The sequence below is a fragment of the Trachymyrmex cornetzi genome, unplaced genomic scaffold (assembly GCF_001594075.2).
Source record: "Trachymyrmex cornetzi isolate Tcor2-1 unplaced genomic scaffold, Tcor1.1 scaffold83, whole genome shotgun sequence".
Lineage (NCBI taxonomy): Eukaryota > Metazoa > Arthropoda > Insecta > Hymenoptera > Formicidae > Trachymyrmex > Trachymyrmex cornetzi.
In genome coordinates this window covers 823,905-850,118 of record NW_017300169.1, presented here as the reverse complement: position 1 = coordinate 850,118, position 26,214 = coordinate 823,905, and the positions used below count along the sequence as shown (strand labels likewise).

The 26,214-nt window shown below is 33.2% G+C and overlaps 1 protein-coding gene across 1 annotated transcript in view; it reads right to left on the bottom strand.

The window, feature by feature from the left end:
• LOC108768848 (calmodulin) overlaps positions 1-26,214 on the bottom strand; it is a 100,878-nt gene that overhangs the window by 21,258 nt on the left and 53,406 nt on the right. Inside the window, exon 4 of the mRNA XM_018519488.1 lies at positions 10,443-10,561. Coding sequence (XP_018374990.1) covers positions 10,443-10,561 — 119 coding nt within the window. The remainder of the gene's footprint in view (positions 1-10,442; positions 10,562-26,214) is intronic.

Genomic DNA, 26,214 nt, shown 5'->3' with positions numbered 1-26,214 from the left:
CTCAAAACGTTCCTGGGAAAAAGAAAATAAACCGCTTGCGCTTTTTACAATAGGAAAAAAAATTGAGTACTTTCAGTAAAACTATTTACTGAAGCTTCTGTTAACAGCATCTAAACATTTTCTTTTATACATGTACAAAAATTTATTTGCTTTTACGAAATACATTTTTCTGCTTCGTAAATAATAAAAAATATTTACTTATATTGGTATCAATTATATATTTTTATTTATATTGAATATTAACAATTAAACACCTTATTTTTCATAAATAAATATTTTGATTATATTTCAACCAAGTAATTTTGTTCAATTGCATTTTATCCAGATATTTTGTCATTATAGCAAAATTTTAATAGAACAACATTTTTCCTAGTATAGCTTACCGCTAAATCGACAAAACTATGATGCAGCTGAAAAAAAATTCGTTAAAACAAAAAACATAATATGTTTTTCCACAGACACAATTATATATGGTAAGCACACGTAAGAATTAGCCAGTCTATATTCTTGTTTCGCCAGTGATAATTGTACAAATGGGATAAAATCATTTGGAGTGGATAAAAGCTCTTTCGCATGAAAGAATTAAGCGCATCACGCGGAAATGGAAAGAACCGAAGCAGGAAGAAGAAAACGGAAGGAAAAGGATACGCGAGCACGACCTTTGTCGATTCGGCGAAAACGAGGATGAATCTCGTGACTTGCACGCGAATCTCGGACGGTGCACGCTTTTAAGTTCCGAGATTCGCGAGGACGTCAGTCGGGATAAGCAATGTCAGTGCAACCCCCGTCGAGGGGAGGAAGGGGCGGTAAGACGGAAAAATGTGACCAGGCTGACGAATAGCGCAATGAATGGAGCATGAATACCTGGACGACAATTCGTCGCACAAAACGCCGTCCTTCGAAAGCGACGTAGATCTTCCGGCGAAGAATAGCCATTGAAACGCGTGGGGGAGGGGTAGAAAAGATGGGTGGGTCCAGAAGAGGACGTTGCCGGAAACGAGACGTGTTGCGAATGTTTAGAACCGTGGCGGTTCCGCACCACGGTTAATGGACGGTTCAGCCGTTCTTACGCGAACTTTCGGCGCACTCAGGCGTGTTGCCTTTTTACTATGGCAGCTGGGAGAGCTCCGAGATATATCCGCGAAGGAAGCTGCAAAGCGAATTGCAGCTCCGAACGAAGTGCGCGTTAAAAGGAGAACGAGTTTCCAGAGGGAAATTGGCACCGTACGCTTTACTTTACACGTATTAAGTTACACGGCGTTATATAGAACTGTTTGAAGGAATGAGAAGCGATGCTGTTTGTTCATCTATTCTTCCCCGTCTTTCTTTCCCAAGAGCGTGTTTCCTTAAGATAAATATTGAAATGGTCGAAATTAGTCGAAGATGAATTAATTAAGTCATTCAAACTGCCACTATGTTTACTTACTGAAACTAACGCAGTTTGGATCTATTCACTTTCTTCGTTACAACTCAATGTGGGTAGGGATTCTGTAATTTTTTTCTGTAGGGCAGAAACGTGAAAAGTGAAAAATTTCTCTATTATCTTCAATGATAAAAATTTTCACTTTTTATGTTTCCGCTTTATGAAAAAAGTTAACGATCGCAAGAAAGAATAACTTTGCTGAAGTTAAAAATTTAGCTAGATACGGATCTGAAAATAATTTTGTTCTTCTATTAAAATAATTATCAATTAATAGAAATAGTCTTATTTTCGATCAAAACAGATCTTAATCCTTAACAATACTAAATTTCAGATTTATAAAGTACGCCGATAAAGTTTGTCGGACTTGAAACACCATTGCAAACTAAAGCTGAAATTATGAATCAATTCTAAGTAAAATCATAAGATAGGTAACATGTTCTCGCAAGACTTATAAGAACTTACAAGTACTTATAACTTTATGCAATATCTTTACAGACAGCTTGCTAACCGTAAAATTTACGAGAAATCATAGATATTTACGAATGATCGTATGTCTTACGACTTACGATATATACGCATAGAATTACAATATTTACAATATCAGTCACAAGTTTTTACAAGTTTTACGAAAACAAGTTATGAGAAACCTTACGATTCTGCTTAGAATTAATATTCATTAATATCATAAGGTGTCTTCCAACAAGAGACACACATGACACGGTGTGACACAGTCATTATACTCTTGTTGTTCGCTAATGTTAACTAAGGATAAGATGATCATGTGTTGTATTAAGTCGCTTGTTGGAGGGCACCTTTAAATTAAATCGATCATCTACTTTAATAGTGAAGTAATAAGCATCTTAAAAACCTGTAAAATAATTATGTAAGACGTTTAAATATAATCGGCAATCTTGTAAGTTGGCAGTTTTGAGATTCCAGCAACTAGTTTGAACGTCTTACATTATAATTAATTTAATAGTTTAACAAAATTATTTCCAAACTTATATGTAGTTAAAAATTATTTACATTAAAAAGAGCCAAAACATTCAAAAGCAAATGTTATTTGAGACGTTTCTTTCGATATTTATTAATTATAAAAAAATTAGACTGTAATAATGAAATATTTCTGTGAAACGTATCTCATTAATTGTAAAAGAATAAAATGGATAATTTATTTGCTAAGAATAACATTTTATTTCGCCGTATTTAAATAAGAATTTATTTCAATAAAATAAACATTATATCTCACAAATAAATTGTTCAATATCTTTTTTTCAGTGAAAATAATTTAGCAAAATCTTAAATTTTTTTCCCGTGTGAAGAACTGACAGCTAACTGACAGCATAGAATATTTAAGTTAGAACGGGAATCAATAGGGAATCAGTTAGTTGAACAGAAATAAATGTTATAACAGACATATTGAAACATCGAGTTTCGTATTCGGTTCACTTTCACTTCGTTCCGATTCTGAGTTCGGCCGTTTTAAGCTGCTAGGAAAATTCTACAATCTTTCGGTATATTTTTGGAATAAGAGCTACACGAGACAGTAGCTTGCTACGCGAGATCCTTTCGTTGTCAGTCAATGTAAATCTAAACTTATTTTGCCCAGCATTAAACGTTATGGCTCGCAAAATCCCAAACTCGCTTTAAATGTGTAATTTAAAGTGTAAGGCTAATATTATGATATATATATATATATATATATATATATATATAAAGAACAGGTGTAACATTGTGCGTAATAACAGCTATGAATATAACTTGAGGCCTGATGAGTGGCAAATTTTTAATAGAGGATTTAGTATTGGCTTATAAAATTTGAGGCCAATTTTTGATTGGTTACAAATATCATCATTATTTTAAATGACTAGGTACGGCTATGTTCCAAATTTATTGCCATCACTGAAAATGCTACAGTTTACGTTACTGCACTATAGATTTTCAGTACTGGCAGTCAATTTTGAAACACAGCCTGCGCATCCTTGAAATTGGTTTATCTGGCCTTCTTACATCATAATATTATATTTATCATATGATAAATTTTTCAAACATGTCAATTGGCTGCAGGATAGAGAGGTTCTCAGATTCTATAGTCAATTAACGGGCTTGAAAAATTTGTCGTAAGTTAAATGTAATACCAGTTTAAAATTGCTGTCACGTGCTCGGCATTTTATGTTTAATTTACTAAGAAATGCAAATTTCTATTTTATTCCAGAACATTTGCTTTGTACAACATAATACTTTTTTATCGGATAATAATGAATTAATTTATGCTTCTCTTTCAATATCATCGTGACTGTAGTAAATTTAATCAGGATCCGACTTCAATTAAATATCATCCATAGAAATAAAATCTCTTGGCTTCTCAGGTATTCGGTGTAAATCGAATTGTATCGTTATCCGAGCACCTTGACGAGAAACTCATTTATTTCTGAAAACGATATCGAATTCAGGTGCATGCGGCGTCTCTTTAATCGACATGAATTTTTAGAGGAAGGGGATATTACAGCGGGTCCCAAAAAGCGTCGTAATCACATCGATTTCATCTATCTAGTAATTGCATCACGAGCGAGAAGTGGGATAAAATTTTTCTTTTCCTTCTCTTTCTCCTCCCGAGGAAACTTCTTTTATTTGCGCGTAGGTGGGAATTGCGGTTGCAAGGAAGGAATGCGAAAGGATGTAACGACCGAAGAAGAATCCAAAGTAAATCCATGTTCAACGATTTTGATTTTGCGAAGTGTATAGAATCCTCATTTCATTTGTGATAGAAGTTTTGACAGGCAATAATCGGGATCATCAGACGCTTGACTTCTCATTGCTCAACTTCTCTCGATCGTAATAAGCCTCCTAAGATTTAGTAACTTTAATGGAATTGTTATAATCAGTCCCGCTTGAAGGAAATGAGCGAATTAGATTGTTTTATCACCATAACTTTCGTCATCACTCGTCGTTTCGAGCAAGAGAGGTCCTGTCGAAAACGTCGCGCGGTACATTGAAACCGGGACACGTTCAATTGGGAAATATTGTGAAAACGTTATGAAATCTACTTATGTAAAATAAAATGTGAAATCTTGGATGTATTCAACCAGAGAATCTGAGGAAAATACTTTGAAGTATATCAGCTTAGATTGAAACTTACGAAATCCCGAATGTTTCCAAGTGAGTTAAGAAAGAAAAAAAAGGAAGATCTCCTTTATAGCAAAGCAAAGATTCCATGCATTTACGGTTGCACTTGTTACACAATTTACGATGCTGTTCGTCGTCTCTCCGATTCTTCGATTTGGGTGAAATGTCGGAACAAGCTCGTCTCGGAGGTCAGACGCGATAGAGAAAGAGAGAGAATTAAATTCGGGACCCCGTAAAATCAAGTGTCGCATGTCCTTTGCGACTGAGTGAGACTTGGCGGTGGCTAGCATTACAGCAGTCGACCGACCTGGTAAGGCAGCCTGAACAAATACCAACGTACTTGTAACAGAAGACCGTACACCCTTTAAGCGAAAGACGGAGCGTGCTTCCAACGAAGTCGACACTTCGTGTTTTCCGTCCTCCTGTAACCTCTTTCTCTCCGGTTTTCAGAGCAAGAATCCGTTTTCACAGTCTTCTTACGAGTCTATCTCACGCAGAGAGAGACTTTTCGCCCATGGATTTATTATCTTCATTCTAGAAGTTTTTGAAACTTTCGACAATTCCTACCTCGCGTCTTTAGGTATTTATTTCTCTCGGTGCGGGCGGATCCTGCGAATACGATCGGGAAATTTCCTAAAAGAAGATCGCAAGATTTTGTGTACTTAAAACGCGAAACGGTTTTGATTCGTGATAATTAATTTCACGCATGAATGCAAGCGCATTCTTAATCTTCCGCAGCGGGAAGAAAATTACCAGCCGTACTTTTAACCCTTTACGTCATGATGGGTCTCTCAGAGACCTATCTTTTTCCGCTCAGTTTCTAATTATTTTAATGAATTTCTTGAGTTAAGTATCACTTTTTTTATTTTCGTAGAGTCCTTAGAGCATGAATAAGTGTTAGAAAAAAATAAGCAATATACGTTTTTATTTGCATAATTACTATCTATAACTATAAACAAATAATCAAAATTTGTACTTAAAAAAAATTGAATTTTCTACTAAACTATTAGCAATACTAAAATGGCAATTTAGGCACTCATTCAGGATATTCTAAAGGATTTTTCAAAATTTTTTCAGATTTTTCCGTTACATTGTTTTTTTTTTTTTTTATTAAAAATTGATTTGAATTTTTAAAAAATATGGAAAAATCGATACTGTACATCCAAATAAATAATTCGAATATCTTTTGATGTTTTATAAGGGGCTTGTTGATCATTGAATTCTAAGATCAAGATTTCCAAATTTTAAAATCCAAAATGGCGAAATAATAAAAATTATGTTTTAGAAACTTTATTTAATAAAATAAAATTTTTAGAACATAATTTGTACTGACAATTCTTATTAATATAAGAAATCCTACACGGAAAAATCAATTTTACAAAAATATCTAAAAGTTTAACTAAATACAGATCTGAAAAAGATTTTGTTAGAGTATCAAAACAGTTATATAAGATAATGAGCAATACTGCAAAAGTTTTGATATTCTAGCGACCAGCTTGAACATCTTACATAATTATTTTGATCCAATTATTTTTAGACTTATATCTAGTTAAAAATTTTTTAATATTTCTTCAAAACCGTTCTTTCCGTGCAAAATTATAATTACTCCTTCCTTCCCCAGATAATTATCTGTTTTAAAAAAGTGTACATATGTAACTTTTATCTTGCGATTCAGATATGATTACCCTATTCCTGTGGCAACTGTCTATAGGAAGCCGTGTTGCATTAAACGGAGTATTTCGCGCTGATCCTGGTTTATCTCCGGTTTGACATAAAGGCACGCGTATACGACAGGCAAGATGCATTATTCATACAAAAATACCTTTGCCGACAACAAACAAGAAAACGCAAACGCTCCGTGATCCTTTTATCTTCTAGCGTTTTACGTCCATAAAATCAGCTTATGATCCTGGCTATATGTATGTATGTCTTTATGTATCGTACTAATATTACCTAGATTAAGCGAATAGGACATCTATTAATTGTCTAATTTTTCAAGAATATTTCGCATATAGCTTTCCGATGAAAGAATGTTCTTATTCTAAGATATTAATCTCTTTTATGTTATTTGATTGAACAATACGCAGGAAAGTCAGTCATTCTATGCCATTTCAGTTTGGTTGATACGTAATTAAAAAAAAATTTTTTTTTTAATTTGATAATATCATCACTTACTTATCTACGTGCTTCAAGAGAGTTAAAAATTTTTTAAAAGTTTTTATCTCTACGTTATGATTTCTTTTGTATAAAAAGAATCTCTACGTTATGATTTCTTTCGTATAGATTTTAATATTAAAGTTGAGTGAAATTTTTTTGGTATCACATTACATGAGAAAGGTTCTTGTGATTATGTGGGTGGAATTGTTAAACAGTCAGTTTCCAAAAGGCTTCACTTTAAAGAATATTCTCTGAATAAAATTTCACTCGAGCATGGTTGCATTTTTTAGACGGAACATAAAGAACATTTTATTTTTTATCTTTATTAGTGTAAATAACGTTCAAGAAGATTCTCTATTATCGGAAGAAAGATTCAATAATACAAAACTAGTCTCCAATATCCTGAAAAAAAGCATCGTTTCATCTCTCTCAGACCAAATAAAAGATGCTACGAGACATCAGAGTCTTAACAATAATTTTATGCAAGTTACTTCTTAGTTAAATAGTCTGATCGCGAACTTCTCGGTTTGGCGAAAAGTTCGGTATTAATGAGGTGGCAGCCGACAAATATTGCTGATACTTTCTATGCTAAAAGCTCAAAAATTGGTTAACTCTTAAAATACACAAGTAAGTGGTGACATTATTAAAATTTTTTTTAATTACAAAGCAATTTTAACTTAAAAAGAAAGCGTTACATTAAATTAAGTTATTTATGTTTATAAAGGTTTAGATTATAAATATTTTGTCATATCAAAAATGTGCAGTGTATAAAAATCTTGTGTTATATAAAGATCTATTTCCTCGGATGTAAAATTTACATGTCAATAGCAATATCGCACTATTAAATTCATCATCAATATTAAATTATATTCAATTTATTGTTAATTTTTAATCATTTCTATAAGTTGCCACTGCTACTACTCAATATATTAATTTAATTAAAACAAGAAGGGCAAAAAAAGTTTTTAACGGTCAAACTGGACCTTAAATGTTTAAGTAATACTGTGAATTTATATACTACTTATGTAGTCATTTAAGCTGCGCGCCGAATTGATTTTTCAATATTAAAACGCAAACCTGATTGAACTACAGTAGTAACATCACAAATTAAAATTGCAATTTAATAACTTGATGCTTATAGACATCTTATAAAGATTTTAATAATGCTTAATTAAAACGATGGAGTTAAACAATTTAAATAAAAAAATATTAAATTTGAATCAAATTTATTGTTTATTATTTAAGTTTGTTATTTAAGTACATACGTAATATGGATATTGTTTACTTTGAAACTAAACATTTCAAACACAGAAATTGATTGATTTATATTTTAACAGACATGGCAATTAAAAATAACAAAATGAAAAATAAAAAAAACGAACTATTGCTTCTTTGATATCTAACAGTATATAGTATCATTCAATATCGACAGGGCTGGTTGAAATAGCATAAATGACCCAAGATACACAGCGGAAATAAAAAACGAAATAAATCAAATAATTCTTTGCCAAACATTTTTCTATAGCAATAAATGAAATTCTTTACATAGAGCAACTTCAACGGAAACAACTAAAACATGTATACGATTTCTACTCGAGTCATTCATCGAGCTGTTAGTTCGCTAATACATACGTATATAAACATACATATGCACGTATTTTACGATGCAAGACAACAAGCGATAAAAGTAACAAGCAAAGTTTTGATTCTGTGTTCGCACGCGCGCGCGCGCGCACACACACACATACACACACATCATACTATATATATTTACTTATTTAAGTAAGTAATCACTTTATACATGTGCGTACTGCGGGTATTATGGAATCGATGTCGTCGAGTTTTATATATTTTTTACATTCCTAAAAACGTGTCGGAAATTTCAATGAGGAACGAGGACGGGATCGAAATTTATTTTATTATAGAAAGATCGAGGATTGCACTCACCGCAGGAACCATTGAGCTCAGGTTTTCTGATCCCTATTTCATGGCTCTCGTAAATCACATTTCTCATATAAATCAGATCTGTTTGCTTATTTATTTAGCTATTACTTATTTATTATTCTCAAGCTGATTCCGGGCATCTCACGTTATACAATTTATATAACTTATATGTGAAACGTAAAATCTCATATTACATATTGGCGTTACCGTGGTGAATAAAATATATAAAGTGTATAAAATAAAAAATAGATTAATAATAAAAAAGCTTTAATAAGAATGTAACAATTGAAGGATTGTTTCTTACTTTCCTAAAAAAATCAAATAAGTTTATTTTTTAAAATTTGAGTTATAGTGCCAAGTTGTTCTCTATTAATAGTTATATTATAAATTTTGTTCAGGTAAGAATCAAATAAAAAATGGGAAATATAACAGTTTAACATTTGCTTTTGATAATAACAATTTGTAAAAGTTTACAAATAAGAAAATAATGCTTAATACTTTAAATAATATTTTTTCCATTTTTGTGATTATTACCATAAAAAAAGGTAAGTGTAAAATATTACAAGACAAATATGTAGTAAATATGTTAGTAAATATAATATTTCCTCAGAAACCAAATCCCACACAGAGAAAAATTTCGAACGTTTTATCCGTTCAAAAAGTAACAAACGGATATTTCCGATTGATTTTGATCGGATTTATAAGACTATCCGATCAAATTTATCGTTTTTTTTTTAGTCCTAAAATTTGATCGGATAGTCTTATAAATCCGATCAAAATCAATCGGAAATATCCGTTTGTTACTTTTTGAACGGACATTTTTCTCAGTACAGAGATTTTTATTTGTTTTTTAAATGTCTTCAAAATATTAATCAAAATCTAAAATTTTGTTTTTATACTCACTATGTGTGTGTGTGTGTGTGCGCGCGCGCGCGTGTGTGCGTGCGTATATCAAGGAGAAAATTACTATACAGTAAATATTTTAAAGTTAAATTGTTTGTTTATTTCCTAAATATTTAATCCTTTAATTATACACAAAAACAACTTATAATTATACTTCAAAACAACCGAGGTATAATCAATAATCCCGAAGCTGAATATCTCTCAAAACGTTCAGAATTTAAGAAATTTATTATTATGCGCGAGGCAGCGTGTCCCACCAGCAGGCCGCAGCTAATTTGAAAGATTATGCGAATAATTCGACGGTTCTGACATTCCAGAAATGCGAGAGTGAATCCTAAACGGAAAGTAAAGATTAAGGGATACACATTCGACAGTCAGAACGGATTAACTCCAGCTACTTAACCGTTAAAACACCCGTAGCGTGTAGCAGAAAACTTATTAATATGATGCATAAAATATGCATAGAACACTCAAGTATTCATGGTACATGTCGCGATCATTACAAACTTTTGCGTTTCGTGAACAGCATCGTATTTTAAGGAGCCGCCAAGGTGTAGTTTATAAAGTGGTTGTCGTCTCGCGTTAGTCTCTATCTAAAGAAACCGGCTCTATTGACTCGTTTAAGAACGCCAAGAGCAAATCCTCTTGCTTCCTTCAGAAAAGAAAGTTGACTGAGAACGGCCACGGTAATCCAGCCGAAAATTGCCTGGATCCCGAGAGAAAATATGCTCTACGTTTGATACCCGAGCGCTTCGCTTTATACATGAAGCAGGAGATAGAGATTTATCGGACGATCGCGTGGACCGATTCAAAAGGGCAAAGAAGCTATCAACCGTGCGATTCGTAAATTCAAATGAAACAGCGACGAGGGATCGTTTATTTCACTCACCCGAAAGGCGTCTCGCAATTCTTGCTCTTCCTGATGTTGATCTGTGGGCGCTGCTGTGCTCGCGCCGCCGATATTGCTAACGATCTCGACGAATTCCTCGAAGCTGACGTTTCCATCACCTGAAGAAAAATCATAAGACATAAACGAATAAGTTGTCGGATGAGCAGATTAAGTTGTCATATTAGGATGAGGCTCTCATATATTCACTGCATTTAGTCAATGAACAAATATGAAGAAATTCACGATGTTTGTCGAGAATTATAGTACGTGTACAAAAAAAGAACAAATCACTCAATAATGATGTTTATTTAAAAATGTCATATATTATCTTGAAAAAAAATAAAAAATAATAGACTTGATTTTAAAAGTAAAAAAAACCCCATTATATAACGCTAGTAAATAAGTGAGCAAAAATTAATAATCGTACACACACGGAAAAAAAATGTTGCTAGCGCGCTACAACTAATTCTGATTAGCTGAAATTGCATTAGCTACTGTAGCTGAAATTTGCTAATACATACAAAGGATTTGCTGCTGTAGCCAATATAAGGACGTGATAGCAAAGTATGCATGTGTCTGTTACATCAATTTATTTAGCAGCATGAGGTTAGTTGTCATAGTTATCAGATATGTCCGTGTAAAACAAAATTGTCTCTACCACAGCTAAATATGGTTTGCTGAAACTGTACTTGCTACTAAATTGTCTGCTACACAGAAAACTGCTGCAATGATCAATAGATCGACATAATAGCAAAATACTTATCTGTTTACAATGATAATATTTAGGCCTCACAGCTAATAGAAATTAGACCTCACAGATACGACGTTAGGTATCCATATGTTACGACTGGAATTTAGCTACCACACATAAATTTTTGCTGCTGTAACAAATCTTTTTTTTCCGTACATCGATTATTAATTAAGCATACTCGTAAAAAACTAGCGTACAAGTTTTCCTTATAAAAGAAAAAAAAAATATATTTTTAGTAAAGATACATGTGTAATTAAATAAATGTAGAATATTATAAAGAAAGATAATAAAACAGAGTCAAAATTTGTCCATAAAAGACGTTTTAAATTCCTATTTTATCAAAATTAAAATATATCAATTTACAACTTATTTTTTAAATCTTATTATTTTAATATTTTTTTTCAACAATCATTTGGTTTAACGACTGGTGTAGTAATTATCCTACATGACTTATTACAAAAAGATTTGATAATAATATGACTAGATTTTCAGAGGCAACGAGAAACTGAAAGGTTGATCTTATCTTCTATAATAATTGTTTTTATATAAGCTTTTTTAAGATGGAATAAAAGATAATGTCGCAGTCTTGTACAATAAATGGCAATAATAAATCCGACAACCTTTTTAATTAAATGTGATTTAATTGCGCATGTAGAATAGAGAAAGGCCTGATTACAGAAAGAAGAATTTCTCTCAGTCGTTTAAATGCAGATCCAACACTCCTGAGCTCTCCGAGGGGCTGAAAAGGGCAGCCTTCTGATTAAAGAAATTAATTCATTCTTAATCTAGACATTGAGTTTTTCCCTCAACTTCTCTCAGTTCTTTCTTCAGTAAACCGAGCAAGTTCAATAAAAAAATCTGACTGACCGTTTTGAGTGTACAATAGTTCCTTATTGAAGGGACAGGAGTCACGTTGATATTAAATACAGCTATCGCGCTATGCGTTTGTCGGGCACTCCACGTCGAACGCGAGAAATCTTCCCCGCATTCCGGTAAAGCGGTTCCACGGCGTAAATGCTTTCCAGCCTTCTAGGCGGTCGTCGGAACCCCTTTATCATGCTAGACGCGTCATAATAAGAGGGAAGTACACGGCAATATTCGCACAAAAGCGCAGGAGAGTGGGCGCGAGAGCGAATGAACTTTATACACCCTGCGATCCGGAGTAATGTCCTTGTATACAGAGTTTTCCCCGCGTAAAAAAGTACCGCGCGGCATCTTTCTCCTCAACTTTTAAGAGAGTTTTTTGCCGAGGCTGATTCTCAGCTTTTCGTACTCTGCTTCGTGAGAACGCTTAATTACAACTTCTCGCGCGCGTAGCACTTCCTATTAATTCATGGCCCTCAGAAATGGCCGTCGCGTAATTCTTTCATTTACAATGTCGGTTTAATGAATATTAAAACTGCTACTTCATCATAATCTTATGCTCTTAAAAATAATTTAATGTATTGACATTATTAATCAATACATTAAATTATTTTTAAGAGTGTAAGATTGTATTGAAGTGAATCATAAATTGAGAGAACAGTATTTATGATATTTATAACTATAATATTACATATTATCATAATTATTACTGCTATAATATTAGTATATCTACTCGTAATAAAAACTACCGTTCCTTCGCTTTAAAAGTAACACAATTCAAAAAAAGTTTTTCAGGAAAGAGGAAAACTATTTTTCAACTTAACAGAAAATTATTAACTGATTAAATGATATCAGCAAAAAGAATATATTCTTAGAAATATATATGATCAAATGTCATTTTTATTATTTTCGTATAATCAATCCTTAAAAATGTACCGTTTCTAAATTGTAACGATTTTGATAACAAATTAAATATATGCATATATAATAGAACTATACACAGTTATTATTATAATATTATTATAGCAGTAATAACCATAATTATGGTGAGATGTAATTATAATAAAAAATATCAAAGATTTTTCTTTCAGTGTACGATGATGATGAAACAAATGTTTTCTTTGATAAAAAGTAGGAAATGCCATAAAAGTACATTTTACAATTTATGAATGCGAGTAGTCTTTTTATTTTTATCACGCAGATATTATCGATACAAGAACTAGCGTTTCATTTTCAAATATATGAAAAATTGTTGTATAATCTGTTTACTTTATTCATATTTTCAAACATTTTATGTAACTTTCGTTTTTACAAGCATTTGCTTAAATAAGCGAGAAAAAAAGCATGTACGTGAGTGTACTTTTGCTCCATTTCACCCAATGTTTTCCGTTCCACTACATTAACGGCGCGAACGGGACAAAAATTTGCGAGCACGTAAACAAGTATAATCGAGAAACCAACGTGTATCGATCGTTGCAGACGAGGATTGAGTTCGTGGATCGGGTTAACATTCGGTAATATTTGAAAAAATAAACCACGAACACGCGCGAATGCGGGAACACGTTTATCGGAACATTGAGGACCACGTCGAGGATTTGAACGATTCGACGCTGGCGCCGAGTAATCTGCATAATTCGACCACCGCCAAAATAAATGGTGTTGTTCGCGCGACGTTACAATCTATTTCGTATCCGTCAGCCATCCCCAAACGAGCTAATTCCTGCGCAGCTGCTGACAGATCCGCGCTGGACCCGCAGCATGGCGATGAAGTCACGTATTATACAACACGGTAATTACAATTCTACATTGCACGTCTAACTAAGAAAAAGATCGAAAAGACTCGAGACTTCAACGTTATTAAAGGAAGAAAAAAAAACAATCATTTTGTACACTTGAAAAAGATGTATTAAAAACATTAGCCGACTGCAGTATAATTGGAAATAATCTTGTTTATATATTATTAAATAACAGCACTAATAAAATAAATAACATTTTATTAAAACGAAAGCGTGGTGTGTTAACAGGATTAGCCAACAGCAATGTAACTGAAAATAATCTTGTTTATACACTGTTCAATTTAACGAAATAAATAACATTTTATTAAAACAACGGCATGGAGTATTTATTTCATTAATATCGTTATAACAAGAAATCTTAATTAGACTGTTGTTAGTTAATGCTGTTAATACATCATTGTTTCCGTTATTATACCTTACATTATAATACAATTTTTACAAATTAAAATGCTTGGTACTCTATAAAAAATTAAGGGAGAAGACAGCGCTTTTACTTTACGGAAATTTCTCTTATTCTGCGAGTTAATAGCATTGATATAAATGGTACCTTTCTTCAACTATAAAAATTTTCATATGAGATGAGATGAGAAGAGAGAGAGAGAGAGAGAGAGAGAGAGAGAGAGAGAGAGAGAGATGTAAGATGCAGATAATCTATTAATGTCCAGAGAGAAAAAGAAAAGAAAGAAATTATGCCCCGTATAATAGAGTACTATTTTTGGGACGTAGAATTTTAATAAGTTAACGAATTTTACCGAGTTACTTTTGTCATGTCGTTTTCAGAAACTATTTAATTTCTGCTTGAAATTTCATTGTGAAATTTTTTTGTTACAACAAACAAAGATTCCGATTGAAGCATACAGATAAAAAGCATAAATTTTAAATAAAGAAGCATCCACAATATTGTAAGTAAGTTTCAGTCAATATCAAGAAGATTCTTTTCCCTTTTTCTTCCGTTCTGAATTTTTGCTCTACAGTTCCGCAAAGTTACCGCTACTAGACGCAATTCTATCTTGTTACAGTTGATAAGTTCTTATCAGGCATCTTAAATATGTATAATAATGTTTGATTCGAGGGAAATATAAGATGCAGCATAAAAGACGAAATTTCCATTCTACAAAGAATCGCGCGAACAAACTTTATTTTATTACAGTGACATTCACCAGCTGCTTTCAAATTTGTAGTAGCTGCAATAAAGAATCTTTCAGGTGACTAAACTCTTTTCTTTTTCGCTTTCGTCTATCTGTCTATTGTGTGGTTCCGATATTTTATTCATCTCAGATGGTTTTATTCCATACTGAGAGAAAACGATTTGGTATTTGTGATTATAATTGTAAGATAAAATATTTATTTATAGTTATTATTGCTCTATATTGTTACTGATAATAGTTGTATATAGTTCTACTAAAAAATATATAGTTGCATCGAAAATCACTATAATTCTATGAGTTTATAATCATTATATATTTCATTATGAATTATAATCATTTTCGATGCTAAATAGTCTTGACCAAAAATAACAGAGAGGTATATTTGTTTTCATTAATCTAAAATTCTTGTATTGTTATTTATCGGTATTATATATATAAATTTAAAGGATTCTTTTTTGAAACAGAAGATAATTTATTATAGCAAATTCCATAAATCAATTTTTTAGCTAAAATTTTGAATAATGGTAAATATAAAATGACTAATATTTTTGGTCAAGGCTATATATATATTTTTTTGTATTTATAACTACACGGAGAGAATTTTTTCTTATAATTTACTCTAAAAATATAATAGTCGTGGGACAACATTGTATTTCGAAAAATTTTATATAAATCTCTCTCATTCATTAATAAAACTACAATAAAATATAAAATAAATCTAATTAAATTTACTGAAGTGTATAATAAAAATCTTTAAAATATTATATTGTACCACAACTATCATATTTTACTCTTTAAATTTGAATCAATGTACAGTCACTAATTACTCAGTGGCATACTTAGCACTGATAATCAGTGAAGTTTAACTAAAAAAGGAAGAATGTTTGAGCATTATATAACTACAATACTGACATTTTCACGTTAATTTCAATCTTCCTCTATTGTATTCATTGAATTTAAGCACTAAAACAAGGTCAGTTAGATCACATAATAATTAGCTAGGTTAGGGATCTCATATTTACTTCACTGATTACCAGTGGCACACTTGGCACTGATATCAGTGATTATCCACTGATTCAGATTTAGAGAGTAAAGGTAAATTTTAAGAGAAAAAATTCTCTCCGTATATTTCGTCTTTTTTTGTATCTAATAGTGTTGTATAAAATTGCAATAAAGATAATATAAATTGTTACTAGTAGTATAAAAATAGGACTCCTAACTATAATTATTTTATCACGCAATTATATATAATCACAATACCAAACACTTTTTTCTCGATTCAAATTGTTCCATTTCAGAATAAAAAAAAAACGCAAGCAAATATTACCTATCAATCTCTTACATTGAATCTGTTATTCACTGACATATTTTCCGGCGGGCTTAACTTTTCGAATCTTCCTTACATGCGTGACGATTGGAGAACTCGTTTCGCTCTTATTCTCCTATAAAATGTAGCGTACGGAAATGTGTCGGAAATGAAGAAAATATGCGCGTGCATTGGACAGCCTTTCTCACGATGAAAAATCTCCTCCGATAAAATCTACAATCGGAAGGGATTGCGCGTCTCGACGCGTCTTTTATCGAAGCTGTCGAGACGTGGCAGCGTACGCGCGCGCTTTTTAAAGAGTTCTCATTTGCAGCGTGCCACCCACCCTCAAGACTTCCGGCTCCAGTCGACGTCGTAGACTAAGCACCAGCCTAAGCGGATTTTAGCCGGATAACTGTCGGTATAAACGGGATTTAAGTGACGATAATGCCGTCGGAAGGAACACCCTCGAATACATTGCCTCGGGAATTCTGCGGTGCGCATATATGTATACACGCATACACACATGTTGACATTTGCAGCAACTTCCCGTTGCAGCACTTCACGTGTGTATGCAACGGCACGCACGCAGACCTGCGCGTGCGGAAAGTGCCGGTGTTTGCGTGGGATCAGCCCGCTCTCGCGCGATCTCTCTGCACGGATGGTTGAGTGTGTAAACGCGGACTACGTGATAACGATACGTGCCCATTTCCGCGAAGAATGTGAACATAAAGTGTGTTACAACGTCGGTAAAATATAACGTTATGTTGCACTTGCAAATTCACTGGCAATAACATTCAGGCAGGAACGAAGTACGTTTGGTCGGCCAACGACAGTTTACGATGTACAGCGAATCATCTGACGTTTCGCGTACGTGACTATTTGGCATTTCTGCCTTTTTTTACAGCTTTCCTACGTTGTTTTGTTTATGCTAAGAAAGGTGACATCTTCATTTGCGCAATATAGTGAAGGTTCTTGGAAATCATTATGACGTCATGATGTCATCTAAGATTTTTTAATTTTGAATATAATTATTGTTAATAAGCAGAAGATCTATGTGAGTATACTTATTTATTCGTGATTCATTGATAAAAATGTATAACATTTTGTATTTTTTTAAAAATATAATAAAACAGTATACGTATATATATTAATGATACGAAGTAATTGTCTTGTAATTTTTCTAATCTCATTCTCTGATTTAAAAAGTTCTAAATTAAAAATTTCAAGTTTAGAAACTTCAATATGGAAATTTAAATTTGTAAAAGTATAAAATATTAGAAAAACATAATAAACAAAAAAATTATACTATATAAAATTCTAAGAATGCTTTTCATTAAAATAATTGCGATTCTAAGAATTCGAAACTTTAAATCATTAAAATTAATGATTGATAAATCAGGAAAATACAATCGGCAGATTACAATGTAATTTCAAGAATTTTTCATTTCTGAGTATTGCCCACATTTCTGAGAATTTTTTACATTTCCAAGAATATTTTGAATTTTCAAGAATTCCTAGATTTGTAATCATACATGTCATTCTTGAAAATCGATGATGTATTGGAAGTAAAGAAATAAGTTAAAGCAAATCAAACTCCAACTAAATATTTTATTTACATTATAAACAGGAATATATAACTCTATAATCATTTTAATAGATTACAATTTATAAGATATTAAATAGACAGGAATCGAATTTATCATTAAACAAAATTACATAAATATCAAATTATTGACATACTGATTTATCAAATAATTCCAGTTTCTGTCTTGAATTCTTCTTCCTCAGTTTTCGAAAAATTATTGTAACACTGAGTAATAAAAAATTTCAGATATTACAATTACGTTTTAGATGTAATAGCAAACATTTTTATAGACCATGTTACAACCAAAAAATTAGCATTTAAAAAAATACATCTTTTGAATACGCATGTTATTCTGAGTTTAGCCTTTAGCAAAAATAATAAATCTCGGTAAACTCTCGGTCTATGTAGCAGTGTTTAAAAAATCAACATTATAGAATCAACACAACTTTCAGGAAACGATTTTAATTACGCTACTTCATCCGTAGCTTTATCTTTCAAATTTCTATTAATTAGGCAAGGTAACGTTTTACCGCGAAAAGTTCGAAAGTATCCCATAATTAGATTCTCCAGTGTTATGTTAGCAGTATACTTTTGGACTATCAGAAGCTGAGACTACAATTATCTAGAATGAGAGCAGGCGGGTGATTTAATCGAGAGATTACTCTGATTCCACACAGAATCACGCGTAGAATTAATCAATATGCGATTACAATCATCGATCTGACCCACATAATTCTCTGGTCCCCATTTCGTAGTAGGTAGTCTATGAACCGAACGTGTGTGCAGAATACCGTCGTGGATGACAGTCACACGTTCGCGTACGTATTACAATTACACGTGCAAGCTCAAAGGAGAGGACGCCACTCCGATGTGTACAACCCCCTGGTGGGGGTATTTTCTGATATAGCGCGGATTCGTCGCGTGTATTATACCATGTATTACATGCCCCACGTACGTACGTATACGCGGGCATACAAATTGACTGCGTGTTACGATACGGACTGACCGGGATTCCCGATGAAATTCCATAGGCGTAACTCGGGTAAGGGGACAATCGAGGAGAGATAGGGATCTCGTGCCTCTCGCTCTCGCAATCGCGCCTTCGGAGGACCCCACGGAGGAGAGTGGATCAATCACGTGACCCGATGAAGAAGCCCCGCGGTGTTGGCATATTACGAATGTCACGGCCGCATAGTAGCCTCGCATACTCCCGAAAATGTTCGTGTTCTCGTTTTTATCACTCGTCGCACTGTATCGCGTACATGTTGCAAAAAGCGTCGATTATTGGCTTCGTTTCGTCCATCCATCCATCCGTTTTGCATGTATCGTTTTTCCTTGCTTTCTCCCCTTTCCGCTTCCGCAGCTCGTTCTCTTTTTTTTTTTCTGTTAATCCGTTCAGTCGTTAAAATTCTCATTAAACCTGCGGATATGGCGATCATTCCACGTTTTAGACGGTGGCTGCCTATCCTAACAAAGGTACAAGTTACGTAACGAGTTATGTATCTCGCGCGACGAAGATAAATTCCAATAATTTTCTTGTAAAAAGGGAAAAGAATGACAATACTTCATACTCGCAGCTTTTCACCTTGCGGTACGGCAAATTTAATGATTAAGTCGATTGACAATCGTTCACCGTTAAAGGTCCTCTATATAGAAGTCGTAGACGGTCGTGGAATCTTAAGTCGTAGGAAACTGACCAATTCTAATCGAGTATTCTTCTTATATTTGATTGTGATTGGTTGGTTTCCAACGACTTAAGACTCTACGACCGTCTACGACTTCTATGTAAAGGACTCTTTACAGAATGATAAACGCCGTTAGATTAGCACTTCAGTAATCACGGTTGCCATCTCTTCGATTTTCGACCGGAAACTCCAGGTTTTTGGATGAATTTTCGACTCCGGCAGACACAGAAAGTCTTCAACTTATTGTTTTAACTTTTAATAACCTTTTCTTAATTCGCGAATGGTCATCTCGGGTGTTTTTATACCCTAACGGCAAAAAAATATAAATTATTGTAAAATATTTTATTTTGTAACTGATTTAATTATTAATTTAACATAACATGATTTATGTTATTTAAATATTTTGTTACATCGATATTAAACATTTATTAGTATCAAAATAACATAATTTATGAGTAATTCCACAAATAACATAAAAATAAGGTATCTTAAAACTTAAAGATAAATAAATCCCTTTTCCTTTCTTAAAAAGAATACTATATATTAGAAAGTAACAATTTTGATAGTCAACAATCGATCGACAGGAGAGCTGTCGATTTCCAGCGAAATATTAGTCAAAAAGTGGCAACTGAATTCAGGACCCGTTTTCATCTCTTAATCTGCGCTCTTTTCTCTAGGATCTCTCGACTTCCGACTGTCACGGCGGATTTGTGGGTCATTTCGTTTCGTTTGTTAAGTGTCGCGGTAGCGCCGGCACGAAAACCACTTGCGGAGACGAGAATTTAATTCTGGGTCGGACACGCGCTCGAGGATATGAATCGCGCGAACTACTGAACTCCCGCGTATGAAGGACTCGTGCGGTCGGGGCGCGGTTTCCCTCGCCTTTTGTTCTCCATGATTTCATATATCGTCGGGAGCGGAAAACAGCGCTAAATTGTAAACAGCCGATATTCCGAATCCGATAACACATCGGCAATCGAACGATCTTCAATTCCGTCCCGTTATTCTCATCCTTCTGAGACACGCAAAACGAAATAGAGAGACGAAAGAGAGCAGACGGAAATAGAGAGGTCAATAGAAAAAGTAAATCAGAGTCATCATTTATTAGACTTTCTGCACTGTTAAGTTCATAGTAGCAAATTATACCCAGTTTGAATTATTCTTAATCATTTCTATTGCCACTGCTCTCATTCAATATATGACGTTAATTTAACTAAAATAATGGAGTAAAATAATTTCGTTCAAGAAAATGTATAAAACTTGACTCAAATTTTATTATTTAAGTATAATACATACGTAATAAAACGTTGCTTACTTTGAAACTAAACAAGTCAACCATAGAAATAAATTGATTTACACACACAAAGTTGAAAATAACAAATATTATTTCACACTCAAAGGATTGAAGTTACCATTGCTCCTTTGATGTCTAACAGTGCAGTATGGAAACAACGTTCCGTAAAATGTACAAACATTACAAAAAAAAAAAAGAACAGTTTAGTTGCAATAGTTATAACATAAGATGTAAAAAGAAAATAAAAAATAAAGATAAAAAAAGAGAGATAGAGGAAAAAGGAAAAAAAGAGAAGCGGCAAAACAACAATATACGGGGTAATCTAGATTGCGATATGTCGAGATCGATGGAAACGAAGGCGATTCGCGAAAACCGGACGATATTTACGGAACGTTATTACTTTCCGCCGAATAGGAGATCCATCGCGCGGTTAGATCGATCGATATCTGCGATATCGTTTCGCCCTGTAACGATGATACGTACTCACGGAGAATTAAATCGTGAAATAAAAGCGATAGAAAGACGGATGCGCGCGTGGAAGCTGCAGACGGATTGTTGTAAACGCGCTGAAACCTGATCTATACACACACGAAATATTTTCGAAATAGCGATTTCCTGACAATAGAAAACGAAGGGAAACTCAGGCAGTAACAGCCGGTTGCAATCGCGGAAACTTTTCATCGATAGCTGTGAATTAGTGTATTGAAGACTGTAGTAGGAGATGTGGAAAAGGTAAAAGGAAGAGAAACAGTGCTTTTTTTCTCTTTTGTATATTTTGATGTATCATACAAAGCTAATGGAATTCGGGAAAACAATGCTTGTTCGAGTGAGACTAAATAAAAGAAAGAAAGCGGGATTGTTCCCTCAACGTGTATAAATATGAGGAACATAAAATTATCTTCTAGTTTAATATGAATATGAATACAAAATTGAAATTTAATATCGGGTTATTTTTACACGGCGTTATTATTTTACAGTAAAGTTGATTGCTATACGCGCTGTTTAATTAATAAAGTTTGAGCTTTGAAAACGGGACTCTGTTTTTGGTTCTATTTATCCCGAAGGTATAAAAATGTATTTACATTTTTACAGAATGGAGTGTAATTTAATTCATACGTTGTAGTATCCACAATTTTTTTCTGCCGGTTCAATTTTTATCTCAAGGGAAAAAGAATCTATTTTTCGAATAAGTGCTGAATAAATGCCGCTCGTTGCTCGCATCACCGGTATCATTCAAATTGGTTGGTACACGTATCGAGGGACGGTTTTAACTTATTCACCACGACGGTATGCGGTCACTATAAATCTCTGGCGCGACGTAATAGTTGCGATTGCGATAACTTCGCTCGCAAACTGCGCGCCTCGTGCACGTGATGTTATTCATAAAGTGATTCTATCAGAGGAAATCACGCCAACAAGGAAAGTCCGAGAAACCGGGCGAGGACGAGTCTGAATTGCATTTGATCTGGTCCTGGGATGCAACGACCGGGATAACGTAACTTTGGCCATTTTCCTTTTAGGAGGCATAATCGACGTAAACGTCGTTCTATCCTTCTTGACAGTGAATAATAAAAAGATCTTTCCATTTAGTGGAATGCGAGTCGACGCAAACATCGTCGTTGCATTCTTTCTTGGCACTCAATAAGTAACAAAGAACGACACTTGTGTCGACTTATATCACTAAACGGAAAGCAGCTGAAGATAGAACACTTGTGTCGACTGGCTATGGTCCACTTGATGTTGTAATGCTTTGACGCATTCTTCGATTGGTGAATTAATAAAATTGGTTCTTCTGGTTGGTCAATCAAATACTTTGAAACATTAATAGAGTTAAGTTGGAATTGTCTGTATTACCAATCAAACAAACATTTGGTATTTTTCTGTTTTGTACTTTTTTTCGCTTTCTTTATACAGAATAAAAAATCCTTCTCCAAAATAAACAAATAAATGTGAATGAATATAAAAACATTTACTCACATATACAAGAGTATATTTAGTGAAAAACCAAAAAAAGTTTTTAAACTATAATGTTCTGATGGTGTGTTATCTTCTAAGTTATTTCTGGGTTGTGCATTTACGCATAAAATATAATAATCTACATTTACGTACATACAATGTAAATTATGTAAACTATGTTTTACTGGTCAACTATGTAAACAATTTATGGATCAATGAAGCTTATATTCTTTGCCGTTGCAATGGACTGCCCTAAAACTTCTATTTCGTTTATATATTTTTATATGTCAATATTAAAGTCAGTTACATTAACAATCATAAAATTTAATTACTTCTTTTTGTATTGTTATCCAAATTTGTAATAATTTACATATTTTACTGCTTGTATTGTCTGTTTGAAAAATATTCGTGTAAACGTAAACAATACGTAAATATTCCATGTAAACTTGAAATATATTGCACAATCCTGGTTACTTCTCTCCACGCTGATGTAAAAAATTTTGAATTAATATATTCATATAATATCAAACTAAAAGTATCTACTCCCATTTAAATGACATATAAAAATGTTATAAGACCTTGAGTTTATGATTTTGAAGCACAAGAGAAATAAGTAGAAAAATACGATTCAAGTACTTTGTACGCACACGTGTACTCGGATCGTATTTTTCATTTATTATATTTCTCTTGTAAACTTCAAAATCATAAACTGAAGTTTTCAAAGTATGCTTACATATTATTCAAATGTGAATAGATACTTTTAGCTTAATTACATATTTAAAAAGTTAAAATCGTACGTGTGTAAATCGAGTTCCATTGATAAAACAGATGATTCCGTTGAAATTGCGGCCATTACTTCAGCATCTTCTTAAGTGGAGGGACTGCTACCCTGTGTTTCTTGAAAGAAAAATAGCCTTTGTATTCATCGTGTGGTCGCCGAGCAGGTGAAAGAGACCATGTTGCAACGCATGTACCTACGTCGAGCCGCAGGAGCGTTTTATACGGATTTGCGCGCTCACGATAGCACGATAATTTACGGCATTGCGGCCGCAAATGCGGTAGAGCCGCGCGCGTGGGCGAAGCTATAATGCGATCGGGGAAACATGAATCTTTGAGAGAATCCCGGGAGCTGCTTCCGGAGAGGTTCCGCCTAGATCCTCCGCCCCGTGTACGTGCCGGAACTTCTTGAGAACTTTCCCTTTTGCCGCAGTGGAACGACGTCAAACGCTTCCGCTTACCGCGACGGGGTGGAACGGCGAGTGCCGCGAATTCATGAAACTCATTCATAAGGGAATAAGAGGGCCGGCAACCTTCCTGATAACGAAGCGAATCGAGCAAATCGGCAATTCCTCCATCGTGATTTGATTGCTTCGCTGCGGTAAGCCAACGGCGATCCTACGAGTACACTTCGATTATGAGAGATACCGGATAACTGCCAGTCACTTGGTACCGTTTACTCGCGTTGGTACCTAAAAGGCTTTCTTCATATGCATGTGAATCTTCTTCAGATATTTCTCGAAGTTCTAATTCTTCGATATCAATAAGATCTTCTGATTCTTCGATATCAATAAGAGCGTTTCATAATTTTAACAATTATATCGAAATAGACAATTTGAGGTACTCTCGATCTTCTTTTTAAGGATTTTACTTTATAAAATTAAAATAATTAATTTTAAGGCTTTACAGATTAAAAATCGATGCAATAAAGGGGCTGATGGGCCAAAGCTAAATATAGACATGCAAGTACAATTCAAATCTTATAAACAAAATTAATTACAAAGTCATATTTTTCGACTCTAAATGATCATCTTTAGTGAATAATTTATTTTATAATAAACAAATCCTTGTGATACACATATTATTTGTCAAATTGCTGCAATCTAACATCAATTACAATGACAAGCATGATTTTTGTTAGCATATTTTGATATTTTGATTTTGGTCTCTACTTCCAAGAGATTCTTCTATATTTATTTTACATATCGTTCCTTTATTTTAAAAATGACATAACTTAATAGAAAATTTTTTAACTTAATAGAAAATTATCGATTATTCAAATAACATCGCTGCAAAAAGAATATACTCTTATAGAAATATGATCAAATGTCATTTTCATTTCATAATCCTTAAAAATCATTCTTTTGGAGTTGTGAAGATTTTTACACTATAACAAAATTATTTATAAAAATCCAGAATAATTCATCAAAAGTAATTCGAAATAACATCAATAGTTTATATTTACCTTGCTCAACTAAAAAATAATTAATTAAAAATAAAACAATTTCATCTTTGAATTTCAATTACCAAAACTGTTTTAATTCTAAATGTCTGTAAGATTCTACGTTTTATTTATAAAAATGACACAACTCAAAATGTGTCACTTTTATAGACCATATTATGATCTTTTTAAGCTGAATAATGCTGTTTAGTTTCCGGCCGCTCCGCGAAAAACTTTTTAGTAAGAATCTCATATAACTTTCAGCCCTGCCCTGGGGGTTGGAGATATCTTGGTGAAGATTCTCCCCATCTTAAAAAAAAAAAGTATTATTATCTCTATGAAAACCTTAAAAATGACATAAGTGCTGTTTGAAGGACGGACTGTAAAATTAAGTTAGATTATTTTTGACGATTAATAGAGATAATTTTTACCTAACTCATTCATGTTAATAACTCGAAAATCATATTTTTTTAATTATGTCACTTTTAAAGTAAAAGAACGGTATATGTAATCACAATTTTGTCACAATTGAACAATTGGTGAAAACCTCCGCTATTATTTATGCGTTCGAAAAAAAATTAAAAAATTGTGTGCATACCTTAAATAAAATGTTTCTTATTGTTAGACATTATGCTTGATCTCCTGTTTATTATAAATTTATTATTTACTGTTTATAAGATAAGTTTTCATTGTTCATTATAAGACAAGTAAGTTATTTGCAAAATTACTATATTTAAAGTCAAAACTTTGTATGAATTTGTTTGATCAATTCTGTAAAATTTGAATTATATTAGCACATCTAGTTTTAGTTTCAGTTCTTTTTATAACATTATCTAATTTTGATTCTACTTTATACTTGATATAAAGCAGAATGTGTTTTATTTTCTAGTAATTTTGATTTCAATAATTATTTATATATTCACAGTTAATTGTTTCTTAATGCTTCTCAACGGACGTGATAATATCGGACTTTTAACGCAGCATCCAATATGTGCGTATATTTTCACACGCTTCTATCCAGCTTTATCGGATGATCTCGATACTGTTTTATTGAGTCACTCTTTAAATAATACGAGCAGAGAGAGAGAAAGAGAGAGAATTGAAAGCTGTCGCTACTATCACATAGTCCCGTTCAATAAAGAGCTAATTCCGGCCTAATTAAACGC